The sequence below is a fragment of the Protomyctophum parallelum genome (assembly GCF_964188405.1).
Source record: "Protomyctophum parallelum genome assembly, chromosome: 3".
NCBI classification, from domain to species: domain Eukaryota; kingdom Metazoa; phylum Chordata; class Actinopteri; order Myctophiformes; family Myctophidae; genus Protomyctophum; species Protomyctophum parallelum.
Genome location: NC_139698.1, coordinates 34,097,611 through 34,114,198, shown reverse-complemented (window position 1 = coordinate 34,114,198; position 16,588 = coordinate 34,097,611). Strand labels below are relative to the sequence as shown.

Here is a 16,588-nt window from a genome sequence, read left to right as displayed (position 1 = left end):
ACGCTGTACGCAATGTCTACAGTGGACCCTTGTTTCTCTCACACATTATTAAATTATTCACTATACAATTTTGGAACAGTAGTTTAATGTTTACTATAAACAGTGTACACCTTTATTGGTTCAGGTAATTCAGGTGTCAGGATAAATAATTAAAATAACTACAGAGCTCGCTCATTCACATCTATTGAGCACCAGTAGGCCTACATGGTAATTACTAACAAATTAGGCTGACAATAAGATAATACATTTGTGTAATAGTTTCTTCATATTCATTATTATGGTTACTAATATATAACTAAGGTGTTATACAGGCCTACTTTTTCATGGATGGCATGCAGTAGCTCAGGAAGTAGGCCGTCATGGAATGGATCCTGGCTGTGCGTGGAGACTGGAGAGTGTCCTTGAGCATGGCACTGAACCCCTAACTGGTCCGATGAGCAGCTTGATGCCTTGCATGTCGTTTCCTGTTTCCTCCACCGTCAGTGAACGTGAAATACATTGTAACATGGTTTGCAGAACGCAGTTCATTTACCATTCATGCACAAGTCTGACACTAATGACGATGTTGTTAATCTGCTATTTCGCTATTTAGATTATCATTAGATTATTCACAATATATACCTTGCACAGATAGAGGGCAGTCAGGGCACTGGGTCGTTTGTGTGTCATCATGACATTGAAAGTTTGACATTGACTCTTCTCTTCTCTATTTCTTTTTTGTGAAAGTAATGCAAAAGTAACTAAAACTATTAGTTATTACAGAAAGCAATATTGTGTAATGTACCGTAAAAAAATATTAATAAAGTAATAATAAGTAATAAAGTAATAATAGGTCATGTGTTAGGCTACATTTTGAAAGTAACTTATTCAACACTGAGTCAGAGAAGACTGTATGCATGGTGGTGTATAGTGAATTTGTTTTGAGCTACTGTACTTTTTTTTCCATGATTGATCCTGTTGACCCTTGTGCCAGCCAGGTAATCAATCGGGACTCAGAAATATGAAAAGAAGCGTTTATTTCCGTTTTAATTGCGAGTGAAGCTTTTATTTAAAGCCCATAATGGTCCTTATTGTGAGGTTTAGAATTTTGAATACAGGGTAATTGCTATACTTTATTGTGGTCTCTGTTGAAAAGAAATCAGAGATTTTGTTGTTCTCAAACCAAAACTACGAAATTACACTCTACAAATGATACAGGGTGAATGCTACCGGTTGTAACTCAGTGAGGCTGATCATTATTGCCTGCTTAATTCACTGAGCACAACAAGGTTTTAATCATAGTCTACAGTAAGAGGTATTTCTGATTGGTGTGAATGTGTACACATTGTGGTTTTCGCACATGTGTGTGCATGTGGGGGGTTGTAATACATCTTTGTAATTAGTCTCATAATTATATTGCAATAAACTGCAGCACACAGGGGACACCAAACCCTTTGCAGTACAACAGCAATTACCCTGGTAAGATGTGTTGCAGTGACAAATCTCCAGAAGCCATGGAGTTCTACACTTTTCCAGTTTAAAACTGGAAAGTTGGTTCTGCTTTGTTTAGTTTGTTAAGATACAGACTTTCCTATAGTGATGTTAATGAATCTTGTGACTTAACTCCAAAGCTTTTCATTCAAATACATGGTAAACTTTTTTATTACCAATATTATAATCTTTTTGTCAAGTCTTTTGTCCGTGCATTTCCTCCTCCCCACGGGCGGCTGTCTAGACTCAGCAAGGATGCAGATGCACAGCAGCTCATCTCTTGTCGATCCAGTTGATTTAGTTATGACAGACAAGTGAGTGAGAGTAAATTGGCTTGGCCTCCATTAGTTCCAACCGCGTGCTTCATTATCAGCAGCCAACATCTAGCCTGCAGGGCCAGCTCTGTGCAAACCACATGCCTGCCACCGCCATGCCTTCACACTTTCACAGACTAATAAAGGCTATAATTTATGCTTCATTGTACAATATTGCTCCTCTGCCCCACAAAAATAACTGATTTTCAACTGAAACAGACTAGAATCTAAAAAGCCTACAAGCCACTGCACACAAATGGAAATGACCAGAGCAGTGGTGCTAGAGAAGTTGTGCCAAGCTCATTTTAGGTCACAGGTTTGTATTAGGTAAAATGCAACTTCATGGGGACACTTGATTGCACTGAGGTAGCCTTGCATAGCCAGCCTGATATTAGTATCGCTACGCGAGGCTAGCACTGAGGTATGATGTTGTGTGTGTGTGTGTGTGTGTGTGTGTGTGTGTGTGTGTGTGTGTGTGTGTGTGTTCTTTTGCCATTCTTCGGTTAGAGACATTTTCCAGGCCAATAAGCTTCCAGGCCTGTGAAGAGCTGTAACAGAGACCCAGCTCTCGGTTGTCTATTGCAGCAGTGTCACATGGAAGAGATGAGTTCAAACATGCTTTAGTTACTCTGAGAAGAACTTCAGTAATCTGAAAGTCAATGTAAGATTTCAACACAGATGTGTCCCCTGTGCCCCGACAAAGCAGTTTGGTTTGGTCTGCTGTGTTTCGCTGATTTGTATTACAATGAAAATGTATGTGCTTTTCGTTTGGACATGCACTTAGGTAATTCTGGTCCTATTAACCACTTCAGAGTTCCCAAGGGCTCTATACATCTATTGGTGATCTTCATGCTCACACGTTGTGAAATTAAATGATGGGAGAGACCTAAACCTAACCCCATGTCTAACCAATGACTAGTCTAAACTAAGTATGCACCCCCAGAAAAGAAGAGGGAGGCATACTTTGGTTAGACATAGCATTGGTTAGACATATAGCATTGGTCCGACTGGATTAAGGTTGGTGAGGGGTGCGTTAAGGGTTGGGAGAGGGTTAACCCTTAACCCGCCGGGATTAATTAATAACATGCTAGGACCTCGTTTTGGCCCCGGAATTCAAGATAGTAGTGTGTACATTTATTTACAGAGCTCTTTGCCACCTTGTCTTACGATTTTCCTTTGCCATAGAAACCTGAGTTGGCATCACAGACTGCATAAACAGTGAAGAAGAGGCCCAGGCGGTGGCGTAACCGTCTGGGCACCCGACTGTTAATCCAGTCGCAGTGTGCCGCGGGTTCGACTCCCGAGCCCGACACGGCCTTTACTGCATGTCTTCCCCCATCTCTCTCCCGTTTCCTGTCAGCCTACTGTCTGTCCCTCCAAAAATCAAACAATAAAAGGCGTAAGCCGCAAAAAAATATCTTTAAAAAAACAAAAACAAAAAAAAACAGTGAAGAAGATGGTGTCAGCTTCAGACTGCTCAATGCTGTAGTCTTCCATCGGTTGTTGTGTTGACAAGTTGATGCAATGTGGGCCAACAGAGTAGTAGACAATCTCTGCATTCACATTCTGTGCGACAGTGCGAGGTCTGTGAGGTTGCATATAATTTTGTGCAACCGCTCCTTGTTACTGACACTACACGGCACACAGTGAGACAATTATAAGAACTCTTCGTCTCTGCTGTGTCGTCCTCTGCATAAATTATAATAACCATAGATAGGCCTACCTCGTAGTGTAGTACGACGGAGTTGTGAGTTGAATAGTCGATCTACAAGCTCAAAGCGTGTCACAATGTGATGCAAATTCTTTTGAAAAATTTGCCGTTGTTTATACAATGACAGTGCCCAAAATAGGGCACACCAGGTTTATCCCCCCTTTTTAGTAATTGACCTCTGCTCACACACGTAGCTGATGTTGTAGTGCGGCCAAGGACGCTCTGAGATGAGTGAGGACAAGGAAACCGTTGACAATCATTTCGACCCAGTCAACCATAAATAATTGAAGTGAAAGACAAGACATACTGTAGTAGTTCGAGGCAACATTATTCAGTCCCATTTGCGTTTATTACTTTGCAGAGTGGCATCACAGAGTGTAAGGATTTATGAAAGATGTTTGTCAATATTTTTATCGTCAATGTTGTTTATGATTCCTCTTCTCAATCTCTGAGTTAATCATTTCTGCATAGTGTCTGCCTTTCTGTCCCTGACTCTCTGTCACTCAGTGTCACACTTGATTAAATACCCACTAAAACTGGAGACAAGATCGATCATTCAGTTAGTTCATGTTGTTATTTAAACACGTCCTTATCCTGCTCATGAAAACCAGACAGTTCTTAGTGACTGGACAGTGACTCTGGGTTCAGTGCCTATTCAAGCAACTGTCTCTCTTTTGATAATACTTAGTTAATTCCCTTTCCTATATCCTCCTATCCTATATATTAAAATTGGCTGAAGGGAGTTGGGGCGGCCAGTAGGCCGGCTGGCAGGCAGACCCCCGACGTCACACTCATGTCACCATGACTCAGCAATATCCATATTATAAGGAGTTCCCAATGCAGCTACGCCCAAATCAGTCAGCTCCATATATTGGAACAAAAGAGGTCATGCCCATATATGGGCATATACTGATGACATCTGGGATCTTCATGGGCATAAAAGGGACAAAACTGACACATACAGAGATCTCCATACAGTTCATTTGCATATCAGTCTGTAGTACGACATATGTAAAACACTAACAGTAATTGTGTCTTTTTTGGAGAAGGTACAGTATACATGCCAATTGACTTCAATGTTGGCGTATGTGCTGGTGATGATACGTGGGTGTGCAGTGCCGAGGGGGAACCATCCGGACCAACGGATTGTACATGGGAATTAGGTGCAAAGTGTCAGCGAGTGTAACTTAAGGTAACTGTAACGTAAAACGAAAAAACTTTCACTCCCACGTCATATGGGTATTTGATATGTTGCCATAGTTACCCATTGAATATTGGTACTCCATACAGTATATGGAGTAATGCAACATATCTAACCAACCTATCTACAGTAAGTCTGACACAAACTAATACCGGACACCACTGCGGTCTATAGACTCGGACAACCAGTTCCCAGGCCCTCGGCCCAAAACACACTCACCCTCAAATCTGGTGACCTCGGAACAGTTACCACCATGTTTTCCTAAACGTAACCTCAGTAAAACTATGCCTGAACCTAACCTTATTCCTAGACGTAATGTAACCTCAGTAGTACTATGACCCTAAACGTATTCCTAACCTATTCTCAGTAAAACAAATGCATGAATACAAGAACCACTGGGGGCAAGTGGTCTGCGAGGAAAATGGGGCGTGTTTTGCGGCGAGCGTTGTGGTTACCGTATGTTATAGTAACTGACACTAGTATAATCCGCAGGTAGGTCTATGAGGAAGAGCAGAACAAAACAAAACAAAAAACATAGCCACGCATGCAGCCACGCACACACACAAACACGCACATGTGCACGCACACGCACGCACGCACGCACGCACGCACACACACACACACACACACACACACACACACACACACACACACACACACACACACACACACACACACACACACACACACACACACACACACACACACACACACACACACACACACACACACACACACACACACACCAACAGTATTAGGCTACTGTGCTTGTCCCTGTCAAATAGAAGAGTTAAAGGAGCATAATGGGGGTTAAAAGTGACTAGAAATAATGAGGGAGGGAAGACTTACAATATGGCCTAATACCTTTCACCATAGTGAGTTGGCACAACCATCTACTGATGTACAATAACAATTGCCACAACCATCTACCAATGTACAATGTACAAATTGAATCTGAAAGTCTAAAAGAAAGTCCAGTGAGTTATATGGATACTCACTGAGTAGAACTAACGGATGTGAAAATTTGAAATGGAATGCCAGCCTTGAACTGACAGGGCTAGACTGAGGGACTTAGAAAAGCAACGGCCCAAGCCATTGTGTGGCTAAGAAAATAAGCCATGGTTCTGCAGCACTGGTACTTGAAAGGACACAGCAGAAGCCCATCAGTAAACATTGTTCAGTCCAAGTAAAGTCATTTCTGGTCAAATAATTAACCTATGGTGGTAGTTTTCACTCAGCTGAACGAAAGCTTGTAAATAAATTGAAAGACAGTTATGCAAGTCACGGTCTCATTAATCAATGGTTAATTATGTGTGCAATGTAGTAAAAGGAAACAGAATGGTCTTCCCAAATACAATTATGATTCAGTTGAATGGACAATGAAGATGTCTTGATAAACAAAATGCTACTGCCTTTGCCTATGGCAGAATTTCAAAGGTAAAGAACTGAGTTTCTGTCAGCTGTCCCTATATATAAATATAAACTGTTCCCCACAACACCAAAAATGTAAAACTCTGAGACATAAGATCAGGCACGTGCAGAGACGGGCTAGGGGGGCTTGAGCCCCTGCCCTTTTGCCTCAAAGTGCCCCTTTATAAGGGCATCTGTGGGGGGGGGGGATGTGTGGCCAATGTGGCCAACAAGGGCTTATGTGGGGGGCCAATAAGAGCTTATGTTGGGGCCAATAAGGGCTTATGTGGGGGCCAATAAGGGCTTGTGTGGAGGGCAATAAGGGCTTGTGTGGGGGGCCAATAAGGGCTTAAGTGGGGGCCAATAAGGGCTTATGTGGGGGGGGGCAATAAGTGCCATTGGGCACTTATTGACAAGTTATGATAATTCCACTATCATCGTTAATTGTACTTTTAATGTGCTGGCTGCCATCAGTCAGTTTTAGTTTCAGACTAATGAGAACGTATTTTACTGTCCAATGACATAAATGTAAAAAGAACCACCGCTCATCTGCTGAAAAAACTTAAGAGAGGTGCTGGAGCCACAAAGGGAACATGAGAAAAATAAAGGGAAGCTCCGCACACTCAGATCTGCGCACAATCAATGTATTTATTTAGCAAGCTTCCAGTCTACTGACCTTCCTCAGGCATCTGAGGAAGGTCAGTAGACCGAAAGCTTGCTAAATAAATACATTGATTGTGCGCAGATCTGACTGTCAAATGACATGAAATGGCACAAGGGACAGACCCCACAAAAAGACCACCCCAAAAGTCGGCGCGCGCTATGCACGCCCACACATGTGCCCTTTTCTGGGGTTTGAGCCCCTGCCCCCTCAGTGCTCTCTGCACGGCCCTATAAGATGATTAGGAAGTTAACTCATTTTCAAAAGAAATCAGCCACTATCAAATTATGGGAATGTTTTAGGGTTCATTTGAACTTTCAACAATGCTTATCAAAGGCTGGCATAATCACGGCATTCTATCTCACTATCTTATCTTACAAAACACTTCAATCTCTCGGCAGTGATTAATAAATCCCCCTCTTCAATGCTGTCCCTTACGACCCTCAACAGCAGAGATGCTATTTCACTAATAACAACAAATGCATAAAAAGGCTTCATGATAGAACAGCTGTTGCTGTCTACAACATCACCTGAAATTCTTAAACATCCTATAATATTCATCCAACCTTTGGCAATGTAGCAGAAACCCCTCCAAGTTTGATTATAATCTTGCGAAGATTTGAGGTTATGTCTACAACACACACCCACTTCCTGTAGGCTTGGTCAGATAGGATCTGCATAAATACTCTTCCCAAGTTCAACCATGTTTATGATGTTGAAGTAGAAGTTTGCAGATACAGACATTGTGCAAACATGGGCTGGGTTTCATTAAATCCTGGCTTGTCCCTGGGATTTGTAATGTGGCCAGACTGCCAGAAGGGCACGGGCTCTCCTCCAAAGAAAACAAAGCACTCCACTGCCACAGGCCAAAATTGACTTCAATGCGACAAGACAAACTCAAATCTTCCCTTTGGCTCTGTGGTGGTGTCTACATGTCATCTGCGGCTAAAATGGGTGTTTGAAAGGTGGTTATTTTAAGGCCAATGGCTTTCAATAATTTAATCTAATCTGATGTCCCAGTCACATTTATTTGTGATCTGTCGCTATTTTGCACCTGCAGATTAATTCAATCAGTGACATAAAATAATTAATGCGTATATTTACTGGATCATATCAAACTATTGCTAAACTCCTCCTCAGGTTGTCGTGGTGTATATACAAATTATACATACTGATGTACAGAACGGAGATACATGTAGAAACCACATGAATACAGACAGTATGTGATGTGATGTAATTGTAATTTAGCGGTTACTATGCATGAGGAGGGTGTTAGATTCCCTGGTACATAATAGAGGCACAAAGACTTGAAGAAATGCTTCCATCAGAGTGGAGTTGTTGATCATGCCATGGGTCTGGTGAGAACATCCACAGTTTTATAGCTCCAAAGAACTTCCTTTTATTAATGACACAATGTTTTGGCCTTTAGGTTGTATCCTTTATCCTTGATGTCCAGCACCAGGCCCACATAACACAGGCATCTGTGATCTGGTGAGAAAATACCTGCTGTACAATTATTACAGCTCAAATGCGGCCATGGATAAATAAACAAAGCACTTGGGACTTAGTTGGGGACATGAGCCTTCATCTGTGAGCCTTCTCATACTCTACGGTACAAAGTATGCACTTCCAAAACATAAAAATAGCACTGGTTTTGTAATCAATTTCTGTGCATTTTCTATTCATATCATATGGAAACTTACATATATATAATCAGTACACCATATAGCCTAATAGTATAAAATATAATAGCATTATATTTAGATAATGTCCTGCCATTTTCTATTGCATTCTTAACTAAAGTTCATCTAAAATATATCACATGGCCAAACAATAATGCACCATTGGCTGACTTATCGTCAAATCTCTATAGATGAACATACAAGCGCCAAACAAGGCAGAAGAGAATGTTATTTATTGGGGTTATTAAAGTGGAGGCCATTTGAGAGCCAACACAAATTAGTGTAAATCCAATGAAAGTGAGGAAAACAAGATTTGGGTGAGGAATGTTTAAAAGCTGTTGCCTAACTTTTAAATAAAGATTATCTTTGGGTCTGTGGAGGCATAAACAAAACTGTGCAGAGGAATAGTAATAGTAACTACAAATTAACATAACTAGTACTATAGTGTTCTCAGCTGTTTACAAAGTCAAAACCCTTTTTCACAGCAAGTCAGCAAGCATTCCTAACCACAAATAAAGGCAGCGACCATTAACAGGTAGCCTCTGCCTGGGGTATAAAAACAGGATTGCAATGGCAGTGTGGTGTACCGTTTATCTCCAAATAACTGCTTTGAAATGGTTTAATGACTTTTAAAATGTTATAGGTTTACATTTTCTTTGCCATGGCCCATTTTCACATTTGAGATTAATTTCACACCAATCACAAAAAGTGCAAATCATTCAGCCAGTCCCATGAAAGAAGAAAATCTGTATGGTCAAATATATATTTATTTCCATACCTTCATACAAACATTACAATTTCAAAACAAAAATAAACTGTCAAAACCCAGTAATGAATTAAAGTGCACATTTATGGCTGTGGGTAATATCACCACAACAATAGTCAAGTGTTTAAAGCTTTTTCTTTTCTTTTTCAATAGTTATGTGCAAAGGAATCAATTATGATTGATGAAAAGCACTTATTTTACATTTTCCACTCTGTAGTCCATCTTGCACACCTGAGATGTAGTACAGCCTCATCAGAAGTGCATTTATTAGAGAGGCTTTCTTTGCTCCTCTATGCAAATATTGACTGGATAGGATATGGTTATTAATCGTGGCCATTGGCCAATAAAAGCTTGAGTTTATCTCCTAATGCCTGGTGGCAACTGGCGAGCTGGGCTCTGGGGAAAGGACTTTGTTTTAGAATCACTTACATCATGTTCTCTCCAACCTATTCAACAGTTGGCTTTAGCAGTAGCACTATGCTGGTGGCTTAGTTGGCTCATCCTCGTGCTTCAAAACACTTTTATAAAATATAAACTACTAGTATCGTGTGTTCGGTGTCAACTCAGTTGGCAAAACGGCCATCCTTTATTTCATTTGCACAGTTGAGGTTGAGGTGACCGGCGAGCTCTTGCACCACGGCATCCCTGCCAATCTGATCGTTCCTTCTCTTTTCCATAATCACATCTTCCAAGCTCTGAAACTCCAGGACATGACTCTTCTTTTCGGAAAAGAGCAACTTCAACCTATACGGCTGTTTGCCGATCCGTATCTCCCCACCTATTTTAAACTCCCGTTTGCCATACCGACACCAGGCGGCGAAGCACTCGGAGTTTCTCCAACACAGATCACCGTCTCTGGCCCCGACCTGATCCCGCGCGTTGCGCACAGCGACCTCCGCAGAAAGCGCTCGGTACCTGTACAGCCCGTTCACTATCCTGCCCTTCCTGCCCTGGCTCGCGTCGGTCAGCACGTCGCACTTGATCTCAGCCCGGTGCAGGTGGACCACCTGGAAGTCACCCACGTACACGGCCCAGTGTGGATACTGCCCGCTGGCCACGAACTCCACCAGGTCCCCCGGCCTGCACTTATTCAGGAGACTCTCAGCCGAGTAAGCGACGCTCATTATCGAGTCTCTGGCGTGTCTTTCGTACACGCACTCCTCGCGGTAGTAGACCAAACACTGCAGCTCGTTCTGCGGATCGAACGGGATACCGTCTTGATCCGGCAGCCTGGGTCTGTCAGGCGGCATGTCAAAATGCTCCTGCTCGTCATCGTCATTGGAGAAGATGTAAGACACGCCGATGCGTGGACCTCCGTCATCGTCCGGGTCGAATCCGTTTGGGTCCGACGTTGGAACTTCAGCGTAACTTAAACGAGTGAGTTTTTCGACCTGGTTTCCCATCCCACCACTGCAAGGTGGATGAAGGAGAAATAAAGAGAACAGGACAGGCTACACCTCTCCTTGGCAGAAGCGAAACGCCGGATTGTAACTCGACCAGGGTATACGTAGAACTAAATCCAAAATGGGGAAGGGACCGGGTGCCAGTAATCCATGTCCAAGCTGTTTTAAGGTGTGCACTTCAAAAAACACCAAGCAGGCTATGTTACCTATAGAAGACAGGAGAACAGCAAATGGTAATTTTTATGCCAAAGCCCCGCGTCAAAATCGTATATTCGTGTCAAACGTGAAAGTAATTTGCATAGGACTCTTACATTCCAAACAGGTGTGTGACATAGGACGACGCACCTGTTACTCTCTCACACAGGCTATCATTCTACTCGGCTATAAAACTCACCGCTGATATAGGCAGATGCAGGTCTTCAAAGTTGCATATTATGCGAAAGGCAAAATGGTACAAATTGTTCGCAAGTCCGAAGGTTCAAAGCGACGCTGTTGGCCGTATGGCAGGTTATATTGTAGGGACGCCTGTGCTGACAGGTGGAGAGATAGAGAGAGTCCACAGTGACTGTAAGCACACTGAAACTCACTGAGGATCTAGTAACTGGGAGGCGCTGTCATTTAAAGCGACAGTGTGTGTTTTTATTTCTCCCAGTTGAACAATCCAGAGAGTCGACTCTAGAGCAGTGGTTCTCAAACTTCTAGACTTAATAGCTCATCTGAAAGTGTACAAATGCAACGAAATGGACTTGTATATGTCCATTTGGTTCCATGTGTAGCCTACACACTGAAGGTAGCTACAGGTACAGAATCAGGTAGGTACAACAGGTACATTTGTATTAAAGTATACCCCCTCAAGGAACCCAGAGGGTTCCAGTATGGGCCATAGGCCTACTTTAAGAACCACTGCTAGAGGGATACTGAAAAAGGTTTAATAAAACGAAAAATGTCACAACTTAAAGGACTTAAGCCAAGGGCACATATACTATAGATTACACAGTCACCAAAGTACAGTTTAACTTTATCTAGCCAGTAACATTAGCATAAACCCTGTCTGAGCAACCCTATTTCTAACTCTTTCTTCTCATTTCCGCCTCGTGCTGTCTCTGAAACCCTTCCCTGCATGTCTGTCTCTCTGTCCCATATGCAAATAAATACATACAAATTCATGATACAGACAATACATACAATTAAACATAAACAAATACATACAAATACATGATGCACACACACACGCACACACACACACACACACACACACACACACACACACACACACACACACACACACACACACACACACACACACACACACACACACACACACACACACACACACACACACACACACACACACGTCCTTAGTAACAGCTATCAGAGCAGCAATAAAGATAACCTAGAGTATATGTCTGCCATGTTCCTCAGAGGTAGTCTTGCGTTGGTAGTCTTGCGATTATTGAAACACCTCCCTGCCCACTGGTGTATAGTATAAACACACAAATACCATACAGGCGGGCACAGTGGGCAAACACTTCTTTGCTGACCCATGGCCTGCTTTCAATCTTACCACCATAAAGCACTTTTCTGTTGTTGTAACAGCTTGTGTTAGTTACATCAGAAGAATTTTAAGCAGCTAACAGTAAGCCTTTTAAGGCCCCTTCTCCTCTTGAGCACGCATGCACAATTATTCTTTCCTCAGAAGGATACAAATACAAGAACACACGCTGCATGTATACATACATGCACATACGTTACTCTCAACATGCAGCTCTCCCCATAGGTTTTGGCACAGAAACATTCCCAACACATGCACACTCACACACACACACACACACACACACTCACACACACACACACACACACACACACACACACACACACACACACACACACACACACACACACACACACACACACACACACACACACACACACACACACACACACACACACACACACACACACACACACACACCCTTTCCCATCTCATTCTCACCTTAACTCATCCTATCCCCACCTTGCATGCATTCTCTCTCTCCCACACACACACACACACACACACACACACACACACACACACACACACACACACACACACACACACACTCGTCTTTTCTCTCTGTGCATGGGATCCATGGATGTTCTCTCCATCAAAGCTAGATTACTGTTCTTAGTGTTGCTTGGCATGGATCTCTTTGTGCACGGCCTGGGAGGAATACCCCATGGCAGCTTGAGTGAAGAGGACTTGGAATGTGAGATCAGCCTTTTGTACAAGTGATTATCTAGGGGGCTTCTCCTGGCTGTCAGTCTGATTGTGTTGGTGATCTGTGTCAGAGCAAGAAGGACAATTCCCATATCAAACATGTAGCAATTTGCCCTGATTGTAAATGTGTTATAGGCTATTGATTTGAAATTCATTCATATTTCAATTTCATCTTTTGTATTTATGAACAACAAAGCAACAACTGGGGAAATTATTGTTTCACTTTCACTTTCAATTTCAATTTATTTCTGTTGTTTCCCCAGGGATAGTGGTTTTGACATCTGCTGTGTTCTGCCTGATCTATACTTCCTCTGATATGACAAAGTCGCACTCCGTAAATAGCTCATAACTCATAATTTGTTTCACTTGAGTTGAGAGAAGAGTGTGTCTGTCACTCTTCTGAAATGTAGGTAGCTACATGACATTTGCCTGACACCTAGTGGACACTATCTACTTTGGCTCAGTGAAACCTTGAAAATGACTGTAGATGTAGTTTAGTAGGGAAAGTTAGCCAAATGTGTCACCTAACTGCAAAATAAATGCTTACCAATCACTTGGTAAGCACCAATTACTTTATTCACAAATGTGTTCATAAAGGTGTCTACTGTCACCTCTCAATTTGTTCCAACCCAACTCCCTTGGGAAACTTTGTGACAGCAACATATATGCAGGCAACATTTTAATTTTAATATCAAAGTAGCATGTGACGGGTCAAATTAGGGATTTTCATTATTCTGAATCCATGGCAGGCATTTGTTTGCATAAAAAACACTGCTAAAAGCCCTCCCCTTTTCCCCCATCCATCCATCCATCCATCTTCAACCGCTTATCCGTAGTCGGGTCGCGGGGACAACAGCTCCACCAGAGAGCTCCAGACTTCCCTCTCCAGAGCAACATTAGTGACTTCCTCCTGGGGGATCCCGAGACGTTCCAAGGCCAGTGAGTCGATGTAATCCCTCCATCTGCGCCTTGGTCTGCCCTAGGGTCTCCTCCCAGTGGGACGTGCATCGAGGACCTCCCTAGGGAGACCCCCGAGAGGCATCCTAACCAGATGCTCGAACCACCTAAGCTGGCTCCCTTCCAGGTGAAGGAGCAGCGGCTCTACTCCGAGTCTCTACCGTGTGACTGAACTTCTCACCCTATCTCTAAGGGAGATGCCAGCCACCCGTCGGAGAAAACTCAATTAGGTCGCTTGTATTCGTGACCTTATTCTTTCGGTCATGACCCACACTTCATGACCATAGGTGAGAGTAGGAACGAAGATTGCTCGGTAGACAGAGAGCTTTGCCTTCTGGCTCAACTCTTTTTTCGTCAAAACAGTGCGGTACAGCGACTGCAATACCGCCCCTGCCGGTCCGATTCTCCGGCTGATCTCCTTCTTCGTCCTCCCCTCACTCGTGAACAAGACCCTGAGATACTTAAACTCCTTCACCTGGAGTAATGCCTCATTCCCTACCTGGACTGCACAATCCACCGTTTTCCTGCTGAGAACCATGGCCTCAGATTAGGAGATGCTGATACTCTTCCCAGCCGCCGTACACTCGGCTGCGAACCGGTCCAGTGAGAGTTGAAGGTCTTGGACAGATCAGGTCCACATCAAATGAAAAAAGCAATGATGCACACCCCCCCCCCCCCCCCCCCCCCTGCTCTAAAAGTTTGTAACTGTCATCTGTAAATGCTGCTATACAGTATATATCCCTTTTTGATGATTTTTGTAATCCTAAAGTAAGTGTCTAAAACTCTAAATTACATGGCATTGATTTAGTACAATATGCAGATATAGTTTTTTCCTCCAGGCAGATACACTAGATGGTGCTGTTTGGTTGAGTATTTTACAAAACCAATGGCCAATTCAGTGCAAAACTAGAAAAAGTGCCCTACTGGGCACAGGTCTCCACCAGGATGAGCAGATGTGAAGAATTCCAGGCAAAGGTTTTTCCTTGGCCTCTAGGGAGTTGGCATACAAAGTTATCCACAGATCCGTGCAGTTAGAGGTAAAAACACTTTTCGGCCAGTTATAGCGCCACCTTGAGGCTGAGTTGAAATTGTTCATGTGGCATTTCGTCCTCTGCCTAGTGGGAATGTGGGTGCACAATTTCACGGAAATCACGCGATGTGTTCATGATTTGCAGCATTTTGTTTGAAACTGAGCACTCCTGTGAACTTTGGAAGCCAATCTTAACCAATCAGGATGGAGTCTGAGAAATCTGAAAGACTGGTTTGCCAATCTTAACCAATCAGGATGGAGTCTGAGAAATCTGAAAGACTGGTTTCGTTGAATGGCTCTAGAGAGACTGTGTACCAATTTGCGTGATGTTTGGACAAAATCTGTAGGTGTACTGTGCAAAAACTTGTTTTGCACAAAGCGGCCTCCTGGTGGCGCTATAACAGGCCGTTCTGGAAATCTGAAAGACCGGTTTCGTTGAATGGCTCTAGAGAGACTGTGTACCAATTTGCGTGATGTTTGGACAAAATCTGTAGGTGTACTGTGCAAAAACTTGTTTTGCACAAAGCGGCCTCCTGGTGGCGCTATAACAGGCCGTTCTGGAAATCTGAAAGACCGGTTTCGTTGAATGGCTCTAGAGAGACTGTGTACCAATTTGCGTGATGTTTGGACAAAATCTGTAGGTGTACTGTGCAAAAACCTGTTTTGCACAAAGCAGCCTCTTGGTGGCGCTATAACAGGCCGTTCTGGAAAGTTTGGGGCAGAGGTTCATCGTTGGCATCCAGGGAGTCTGTGTGCAAAATTTGGCATCGACCGGGTTAACGGTGGCCGAGATTAGCTGCTCACGGACACACGGACGGACGGACACACACACACACACACACACACACACGGACACACGGACGGACGGAGTGCAAAACATACTCTCCCCCTAGGCCTTCGGCCTGGTGGAGACAACCAATGGCTTGAACAGGTTCTTTTCAAGCTGCCATCAAGTTTACACTAAACTCATGTACTTAAAAGTCCAAATTCAGTAATTATGTTTGTTTGTAGGCTATAAACTTAGTAGGCTATGTATAGTAGGCCTTTGTCAACTTGGCAACACCTGGATCCAGCAATGGGGTTGATTGGTCAACCCACTGAGGAAAACAATGGATGATGACAGAGGGTTCCTGCTTTTATAGCATATGATAGGCTGATAATAAGACATTTTTCCAGGCATATAGAGGGTATGCGCATGCATAAAGTGAGCGGCAAAGTGAGTTTAACACGGTTTAATACAATCAGATAGGACTTTTCTGTTTTGATCTATGGATTGTCAAGCCCAGAAAGTAGTTTTTTGCTTCCAGCATAACATAAGGGTATGATGAGGATGTCAGGCGTATACCCTATAGGCTACACTAGATGGTGGCATGGTGCTGATCCACTGTGAGTGTTACCATGTCTGAATATGTGCTATAGCCCAACAGAGTCTGCCATATTGGTGTTGTTCACTATTCTGATATTAGCTATCACCCTATCTGTCCTTTTGTCACTCCCCTCAGCCCGGGCTAATAAAGTGTGTCCCGTATGTGATGAAGCGTTATATATGAACCACTTGTAGTTGTAACTCAAAAAATCTGAATCAGCTTTGTCACAGCACAGGTTTACAGGTGTAAAACAGTGGGTGGAATTTGTTTATGCAAGCTCCATCATTTGCTATTTCCATAAAAGTGAAAGGGAAGAAGAAGGGGGTAAAGGGGAAGAGAGAAAAACAAAACAAAAA

The 16,588-nt window shown here is 43.1% G+C and overlaps 1 protein-coding gene across 2 annotated transcripts in view; it reads right to left on the bottom strand.

The window, feature by feature from the left end:
• Positions 1-9,208: 9,208 nt before the first annotated feature.
• The window catches only part of lratd2b (LRAT domain containing 2b), a 284,775-nt gene continuing 277,395 nt past the window's right edge, over positions 9,209-16,588 (bottom strand). Inside the window, exons 1-2 of one of the 2 annotated variants that reach the window (XM_083761939.1) lie at positions 11,013-11,166; positions 9,209-10,824 (exon numbers count right to left, since the gene is read on the bottom strand). In XM_083761939.1, the coding sequence (XP_083618065.1) occupies positions 9,779-10,618 (840 nt within the window). In that variant the 5' untranslated portion in view covers positions 10,619-10,824; positions 11,013-11,166 and the 3' untranslated portion in view covers positions 9,209-9,778. Of the gene's footprint in view, positions 10,825-11,012; positions 11,167-16,588 lie in introns of those variants that run through there. The other variant, XM_083761940.1, reaches the window with a different exon arrangement.